General features: G+C 50.7%; 1 protein-coding gene across 1 annotated transcript; it reads right to left on the bottom strand.

Annotated features, from left to right (window-relative positions):
* Positions 1-239: 239 nt before the first annotated feature.
* RABAC1 (Rab acceptor 1) lies at positions 240-3,246 on the bottom strand. Its single transcript, XM_080909084.1, has 5 exons — positions 3,087-3,246; positions 2,653-2,865; positions 2,319-2,416; positions 579-680; positions 240-503 (listed from the first exon to the last, which is right to left on the bottom strand). Exons 1-5 carry the CDS (start codon positions 3,140-3,142, stop codon positions 415-417), a joined length of 558 nt encoding a protein of 185 aa, XP_080765210.1. The 5' UTR covers positions 3,143-3,246; the 3' UTR covers positions 240-414.
* Between the last annotated feature and the right edge of the window lie 5,984 nt (positions 3,247-9,230).

Raw genomic sequence — 9,230 nt, 5'->3', positions numbered from 1 at the left:
GTGTGTGTGTGTGTGCGCACACACGCGTTACAAGTGTCTAGAAGGCCAGAGACTTTGGATCCCCTGCAGCTGGAGTCACATCAGTCGTGAACTGCCCTGTGGGTTCTGGGAACTGAACCCGGATCTTCTGGAAGAGCTTCCAGTCTCTTATTGGCAGAGCCATCTCTCCAACCCCAAACCTCGTCTCTTAGTAAAACCCCTCCTTACTTATAAAAGAGAAAATACCAGGAGAGTATGGGCCACGTAGCAATTGTAACAGTTTTATTTCCGGAGACAAAAGCCTCTCCCTGGGTTTGAGGCCTCAGGTGGAAGGCTCTGCGCTGGGCGAGCTGAGCAGCGATGTTAGCTAGAGCAAGAACAGACAGAGCGGGGACAGCCAGCCGGCAGGAGAGGCCGGCAGGTCCTGGAAGATAGTTACACAGGTTCCATCTGCAGCTCCTCGCCATCCGCAGGCTCTATCTGGTGGAAGGCAGCGTGGGAGCCTATGAGTACCAGGGTGGCTCCTGTAGGAGGACGGGTGGTTCAGCACGTGCTCTTACCTGGCTCCCGGCCTTGCCCTACACGGACCCTGTACTCACCCATGACCCAGAAGACAGCAGAACCAGCACCAGCCAACCAGAAGAAGGGGAAAGAGACACCACCAGCGAGGGCGTACTGATGCGCTGGGCTCACCTCCCGGCCTGGGAACAGATGGTATAAGGCAGCCATTCCCACCGGACCCTTTCCCAGAGGTAACCAGAGCCACTTTCCACCCATCTGGTGTGACTCTAGAACCTTCCATGTAATAATACAGACTCCTCACATCAGGGCCTCCGGTCCCTGGCCCTATCCTGCCTCCCCAAAGTGCTGTGTCCCCATAACAACCTTCCTCAGCTCCACCTCTGCTCTTTAGTTCCGCCTCCCCCAGGAGCCCCCAGGCTCCAGTCTAGGGCCTGATGTTCCAGTCTGGCTACCAGGAGTCTCAGGCTGGTAGCTGCAGAGCCAAATTTGACCTAAGAACGTTTGTCCTCTTTTTTTTTTTTTTAACTTTTAAAAGATTTATTATTTTGAATTATGTGTATGTGCCCTGTGTGGGCGGACATTTGTGCTTGAGAGTTCAGGTGCCCAAGGAGGTGGTATCCACCTGACGTGGCTGCTAGGAACGAAACCCACATCCTTTGCAAGAACAGCAGCATTCAATCCTAACCACTGAGCCATCTCTCTAGATACCTAGTTCGGTTATTACTTTTAATGATTCAGAAACCCAGGCTTATTTTGAACTTGTAGCAATCCTCCTGCTTCAGCTACCCAAGTGCTGGGATTACAGGCACAGGCCAACCTCTGGTTTTGAGGATGTATTCTTGGATGCATTCCACAAGCATTTGGTTTGTGGGGGCTGGGGTAGGAAACCCAGCAGTTAAAAGCACTTCTTCTTTCAGAGGGCCTGCATCACACGTTTTTTTTTTAAGGCTAGGGCATGCTGGCACACTTCTTCAACCCTACTGCTCAGGATGCAGAGGTGGAGGAGTTTGTGAGTTGGAGGCCAGCTTAGTGAGTTCCTGGGAGGCCAAGGCTACACAATGAGACCCTTCATCTGTCTGTCTGTCTGTCTATCCATCCATCCATCTAATTCATCCATCCATCTATCTATCCATCTATTCATCTATCCATCTATCTATCTATCTATCTATCTATCTATCTATCTATCTATCTATCCATCCATCCATCTATCCATCCATCCATCCATCTATCTATCTATCCATCCCATCAGCCAGGCTCTCCTATGCCTGAAAAGTGTGTATGCCCTAATGACCGCTATCTGCAGAAGCCAAGTTCTGACCTGCTTCAGGTATCCCCTTGCCACAGCCCATCTTTTTCTGGTACTTAAACGTGCTGGGCCACAAAAGACTTGTTTTAAGTCTCCTTGGAAACCCTTGGATTTCCCCTTAATGGGCCTTCCCAGTGAGGCCAGGTTGACAGTCTGGGGCCACAGGATTTACGGACCTCTCAACCTTCCCCTCTGAGATTATCAGAGGGAAAGGTTTGGGAAGGAACGCGGATCTAGGCCTGCATAAGGTCGCCACCTGGTGTCCAGTGTGGGTATCTACATCTGATGCTTTCCGTCCGGGTTTGGGAGGAATTGGATTAAGTCATTTACAAGAGACAGAGGCGCCAGGGGCTTTGGGGTCTCTCTGGGTTTGGGTTTAAGGACCAGGTTAAATGACTCTAGTGTATATCTCGGTAGGGGCCGAAATGAGTCCCAAACATTTGGAGGTTTGCTTTCCGTGAGACCAGGATCAGAAAGGCCTGGGGAGACATTTGGGCAGAAGATTTCTCACCAAAGAGCACAAGCTTAGACTGCAACGTGCGCAGATAGAGAATGTAACAGGCGCCAAAGAAGACTGCCAGGGCCACCAGCAGCATGGGGGATGTCACCCTGGAAGAGTGTGGGAGACAGGAGTTAGTTTGTGCGAGGCTGCGTCAGCCAGGCCCCTCTAGCTTTGGACACAGAGGTTACGCCCTTCTAGGCCAGCACTGCACCCTGGTCAGCTGGATTGCGGGAGTACAGACCGACCGGGTCCTGCGGCGTCAAAGGGGCAAACTGGTCAGGGCGGGGCCTGGCACCCGGGGGCGGGGCCTGACTATCGAGGGCGGGGCCGCGGAGGCACTCACACGCAGTACAGGATGAGGCCCAGAAACACGAACACGTAGTTGCTTTGATAATGCTCCACATTGCGAACCAGGCGCTGACAAAGCTCGCCCACGTTGCGGGGCCGCGAGAAACGCTGCTGGTCCACGAAGGTGCCCCAGGGCCGGATGGTCGCACGGCGCCGCTCCAGCCACTCTCGGCCCGCTCCAGAGGGAATCAGCTTGGGCAGCAGGGTCCTGAAGGGCGGGGCAGAGAAGCTGAAGGCAGGAATAGGGTACCGGACCCCAGACTCTAGCACACATGGTCCCAAGGTTGACGTTGAACCACTGTGGGGAAGGGTCCTGGGAGGAAGCTAACACAACTGAGTCCCTCCCAGGGGGTGAGGGGCTGAGATGTCTAAGCTTGGGGGGCAGGGAATCCTGCATCTCAGATCTGGGGTAACACCCTGCTTGCTCACGTGGCGCTCAGCCCTTCCACTTCGGTATCCTTCTGCTGGTCCTTCTGGGCCGCCATGTCTGCACTGCAGTGGATAGAACCGCTGTAAATAGCCCCGAGCCCAGAAACACCTAGGCAGCCCCACCCGAGCCCAGACTCTCTAGAAGTGGCGCTGATGCGAGCCCTACGGGGCGGTAGTTATGCCTCCGTGCATTGTGGGTGTTGTAGTCATCGTGGCGTCAAGAGGCAGGTTTGCCTCGCAAGGCATCTTGGGAGACGTAGGCTAAGCACTCATTGGGCGCCTTTAGGCATTATGGGAATTGTAGTTTCAGGAAGCACAGAGTAGACTACAGCAGGTAGGCTGTCAGGACCTAGGGAGGATTTTATAGGAGTTCAAATAACTTCCGTGGACCGTGCAGAACTGTCCAGAAAGCTTAATAAAACATTAGACTCTGCGGGGCTGGGAGTGGGGCGGGGGAAAGAGATAACATCTTAAATGTAAATACAGAATATCTAACTAAAAAATGAAGAAAAAATTAGGCTCAAACTCAGATATTCTGATTCTGGGAAAGAGTTCATTTACTTTCTCTTTCCTTAAAAATAAAGTATTTACTTTGGAAGTGGGGCTGAAGAGGTGGCTTACTGTTTCTCTTTCAAAGGATCATAGCTTGGTTCCCCAGCACCCACATCCGGTGGTTCACAACCTTCTGTAACTCCAGCTCTAGCTGATCAGACATACTCATGTGAACAAACCCACACTCAGATACACATCATTTAAAATTAAATGTTTTTATTTTCGAAGAAAATATTTACTTATATACATATGTCCATGCGTGGGTGCCATCAGAAGAGGGTTTTAGCTCTCCTGGAACTGGAGTTACAGTTATGAACTGTCCAAAACGTGGGTGCCGGGAACGGAACTCTTCAGTGTTGGGATTCCAGTATGGGCCACTCGACAGGAAACTGTATTTGGGCTTCCCACTTGGGGTCCAGCGTGACTTCAGAAGGTCAGTGGATAACTGCGAAGGTACAGTTAGCCTAAAGACTAAGGTGGGACACCACAGGGCCAGAGTACTGGAAAAGACAGAGAACCCTGGGAACCAGTTTGGTGGCAAAGATCAGCTGTGTTTGACTGCTGTTATAGGAACCAATTCAGTTTCTTTATGAGGACCGAGCAGAAGTCTTTCTACTTCAGGACCCTCAAGTCTCTGCTCCTCAAATTACAGCAAAGATGGAGAGCTGCCGTGGTGGGAGGCGGGGCTTCGGGAGGAGGCCTTGGGATCCAGAGGCAAGGATGTTGCAGAAAGTGGCAAGCTAATTGGGAGAATGTAGGAACTTTGACTACGGGGATTTTTAAGATTGGGGTCCGGGGCAATTAGGACAGGAGTCTTTTGGGACAGTGGAAACGAGGACCCCAAGGTAGAGATGTGATGGGGTGAGGGGTGGCGGTAATCAGGTTCCTGAGAGAGGAGGCTCGTGGTAGATGGGTTTTGGACCAGTGGATGGATAGATAGGAGGGACGCCCAAGAGGATTGTGGGAGATGGGGCTTGGCTCTGAGCAAGTGGCACTGGGAAAGCCAGGAAAATATTAACAGGAACTCAAAACCTGGATAATAGTGCCTGCTGCATGACGTCAAGGGGCCTCCCTCACGTCCGTCCTGTGCTGAGTCCCTGTCAAAGCAGACGACCTTCCCGGCACTAGATGATTGAAGCAGAATTTGTGGGTGTCCCAGGACGCCCCCTCCCAGAATCATGTTTTTTCCTGAGATCACCAGGGTCACAGTACAAAGGGCTCCAAGTATAACCATGAACTCCCCACCCTTCCTGGTCTGCCTCCCACGCGCTGCGATGACAGGTGTGCGCCACTAGAAAATGGTGGCTTTATTATCTTTTTTTTTTTTTTAATCAGTTGCTCAGTCGAGGAAAGTATGACCTTGAACTTCTGGCCTTTTTGTTTCCAGTTCAAGATTTCTGTATGCTCACAGAGGCGGCCAGGCACTGGTGGCACAAGCCTTTAGTCCCAGTACTCGGGGTGGGGATGGGCAGAAGCAGGTGGATCTCTGTGAATTCAAGGGCAGCTGATCCACAAAGTGAGTTTCAGGACACTTAGGGCTACGCAGTGAAGCCCAGACAATAAAGCATCACAAATGTCTGCGTCACCTTATGCAGGGCTCAGATCAAACCCAGAACTTCGGTAGGCAAGTAGTCTACCACCAGATCCACACCGCGGGCACTTGATGTTAAAAGGTTTGTATTATTTATCACTGGAGAGAGACAGACAGACAGACACACACACACAGAGCGAGAGAGAAAGCAGGGTGTGTGGAGGTCAGAGGACAGCTTTCTGGGAGTTTCCTTCTACTGTGTGTTCTGGGGACAGACTCGGGTACCACCACACCGGCCTTTTTTGTTTTGTTTTTGGTAGGTCTTACTATATAGTCCCCCAGCTGGCCTCAAACTCAGGTCCTTCGGCACCACCTCTGGAAAACTGAGGTTAAAGGTATATGCACCACACACAGCATCAGTGTGGTGGTTTGAATGTATATGCTTGGCCCAGGGAGGGGCACTATTAGGAGGGGTGTGGCTTTGTTGGAGTGGGTGTGGCTTTGTTGGAGTGGGTGTGGCCTAGTTGGAAGAAGTGTGTCAGTGCTGGGGTGGGCAATGAAACCCTCCTCTTATCCTCCAGGGAGATTATCCCTCTTGGATGCACTCAGATCAAGATGCAGAACTCTCAGCTTCTCCTTACCGGGTTCGCCTGGATGCTGCCATGCTTCCCGCCATGACAACGGACTAAACCTCTGAACCTGTAAGCCAGCCCCAATTAAACGTTGTCCTTTATAAGAGTTGTCTCGGTCATGGTGTCTCTCTTCACAGCAATGGAAACCCTATGACAATCAGCTTGGCTCTGGTGTGTTAGCATATGACATACTGGCTCATGGGGTCCACAGCATCCTTGCCACCACCTAGATCCCTGCACCGGGAGGCTGACAGGCCTGCCGCCTTCTTTCAACTGGTATGATGGGCTGTTCAACTCCAAGGAAGACTGGCCAATCGGAATGGCTAAAATTAAAAGGATTGCTGCTGCCACCTAGTGGCGGTAAAGGGGAATAGATGGGTTTTTTTCCTCCACTGTTGGGTACAAAATGCCCAGTGTATGCTTTGGAAATAGATTCTGGGTTTCTATTAAAATTAAACAGCCTAAGAAGTATGAGTGGTGGTCTATGCCTGTAAACCTAACACTTGGGAAGCCGAGGTATGAGGATCACTGTATATAGGAGGCCAGCCTGGTCTACACTGCAAGACCCTATTTTAAAAATTAATTAAAAAATTAAAGCCCTAAAAACCATGTCATGGCTATGGTGGTACAGTCTTATGATCCCAGCACTCAGGAGACAGAGGCAGACAGATTTCTGAGTTCAAGGCCAGCCTGGTCTACATAGTGAGTTCCAAGATAACCAGGGCTACACAGAGAAAACCTATCTTTAAAAACAAACAAAACGGGTTGGAGAGATGGCTCAGTGGTTAAGAGCAGTGACTGCGCTTTCAGAGGTCCTGAGTTCAAGAGCACACGGTGGCTCACAACCATCTGTAATGAGGTCTGATGCCCTCTCCTGGTGTGTCTGAACACAGCTACAATGTACTCACATAAAACAATTAAGTCTTAAATAACCAATACAAAACACCAAGGGCTGTGGTGGCGGCAGACTCCTTTAATCCCCTCTCAGGAGGCAGAGGCAGTCAGATCTCTGTAAATTTAAGGACAGTTGGTGTTACACGGAGAAACCCTGTTTCAAAAATTTAAAAGCCAACCAAAGAAAACACCCAAAACAACAACACTCCATAGCCCCCTACAAAACAACCCAAAAGCAGGTATGGCATCTTATGCCTAGGAAGTTGAGACAGGAGGATTGCCATGATCTTAAGGCCAGTAAGAGTTATATATGAGCTCCCTACCTCAAACAAACATCAAACAAAAGAGAATAAATCATAAAGGATGACTGGTTATTTCTTCCTATTACCAGCATAGACACAGTTCAAAGGTGGATCAACAGAGGATTCAATCAAAAAAAAAAAAAAAAAAAAACAGAACAAAACAACACAAACGGGGTTAGAGTCACCCCATGGACATTGTGGAGATGCTCATGCAGGTATCACAGAGTCCTAAGCATGAAAGCGTATGCTTTAAAAGCTCCTTTATGTCCTGCCTAGAATCCCCCAGTGAGGGGCTGGGGGCGTGGCTCAGTGGTAGAGCCCCTGCCTAGAATCCCCCAGTGAGGGGCTGGGGGCGTGGCTCAGTGGTAGAGCCCCTGCCTAGAATCCCCCAGTGAGGGGCTGGGGGCGTGGCTCAGTGGTAGAGCCCCTGCCTAGAATCCCCCAGTGAGGGGCTGGGGGCGTGGCTCAGTGGTAGAGTCCCTGCCTAGAATCCCCCAGTGAGGGGCTGGGGGCGTGGCTCAGTGGTAGAGCCCCTGCCTAGAATCCCCCAGTGAGGGGCTGGGGGCATGGCTCAGTGGTAGAGCCCCTGCCTAGAATCCTCCAGTGAGGTGATGGGGGCGTGGCTCAGTGGTAGAGCCCCTTTTTAGAATACAACAAAAAGAGGTAGGGGTGTGTTTAGGAGTATAGGCAGTCACCTGCTCCACCTCTACAGTTATGGAATTACAGATGTGCACTGGAACGCACACTTTAAATTTTTTTTTCTTTTAAATTTTAATTAGCAATAATCGCGCCTCCGATAAACCTCATTGGCTACGATACTGCCACTGTGCAAAGCTTTTTAAAAATTTTAAATTAAAAAAAAAAATTGAGACACAGTCTCACTATGAGACCTTATAGTTGGCCTAAAACCTGCTATGAATGCAGCAGAGGATGGCATTTTCTGAAATCAATGAGAGGAGAGGACTCTGGTCCAGTGAAGGCTCGTTTTCCCAGTGTAGAGGAACACCAAGATGCTGAGGTGGGAGAAGGAGCACCTTCATGGAAGCAACGGGAGGGGGAGGGGAGATGGACTTGGGGGAACGGGGACAACATCTGAAATGTACATGTAGCGAATATCCAATAAAAATAATTGAAAAACAAAAACAACTGTTATGAATACCAAGCTGGTTGCAAACTCATAGAGATTCATTCACCTGTCTTAGAATTAAAGGACTGGGCCACCATGCCTGGCTTAGTTTTATTTTATGTGTATACATTTTGTTTGCATGTAGTTCTGTGCACTGCTTGCAGGTCTGCTGCCTGCAGCAGCCAGAAGAGGGCATCAGATCCCCTGAAACTAGAGCTGCAGATCATTGTAAGCCACCATGTGGGGTGCTGGGAGTTGAACCTGGGTCCCGGGCAAGAGCCCCGAGCCATTTGTCTGTCCCCAAAGCTCCTTGTCCTTTTCATGCACTTGATGGTGTGAAGGTAAGAGGGTTGACCTCAGTGACAGAGATGAACACGGTGACTCAGAGCTGGGATGGTCTCAGTGCAGGGCCCACATTTGTCACCTTCTCCATAGCTCCACAGCCACCAACAAGTTACTCCTCCCGTCCCTGCCCCTCAGGCTGCTGAATGTTAGGACTGTGCTTAGGAGCGATTCAGTTTTCATCAGCACCATCAGACCATGGCCTCTCTCAGGGCTTCTTTCCACAGGAGACAGGACCGTTCTATGAGTTCCATCCCTGCCTCCTCTTTTCCTGTTCACCATCCAGCTGGGCTGAGAATTCTAACTCCTTAGAATCCAAAACCCACGACTCAGTAGCTCCAAAGATTTTGTGGCACCGCAACTAACTAAACCAGGCTCATGTCACCCAACACTGGGCGCTGGCAGAGGGCACCCCACCTGCCCACACCTCTGGCTGTCAAGCACAACACACACACACACCTTTTCTCTCCCCACTGATATATTTGATAATTGTTCAGAATTAGAACCGGAGATGGCATCAGCCAGGAGATGGGGCCCAGGGGAGTAAAAAAGAGCCCAGGGGGGAAATGAGGGGCAGGGTTGCAAGGGAGAGAGGGGGAGAGACACAGAAAGGGGAGGGAGAAGAGAGGCAGGGACTGTGGGGGGAGAGAAGCCAGCCAGAGAGAGAAGTGAGGGCAAGTGGGAGGTAACTGAGGTGTGGGAGAGGACGCTGGACCACAAGGAAAGAGGAGGGCCATGGGGAGAGAAGGCCCCTCCCCCCAGAGT

Source organism: Micromys minutus (assembly GCF_963924665.1).
Source record: "Micromys minutus genome assembly, chromosome: 32".
Classification (NCBI taxonomy): domain Eukaryota; kingdom Metazoa; phylum Chordata; class Mammalia; order Rodentia; family Muridae; genus Micromys; species Micromys minutus.
The sequence above is the reverse complement of the archived record's forward strand: the minus strand, read 5'-3'. Positions and strand labels throughout refer to the sequence as shown.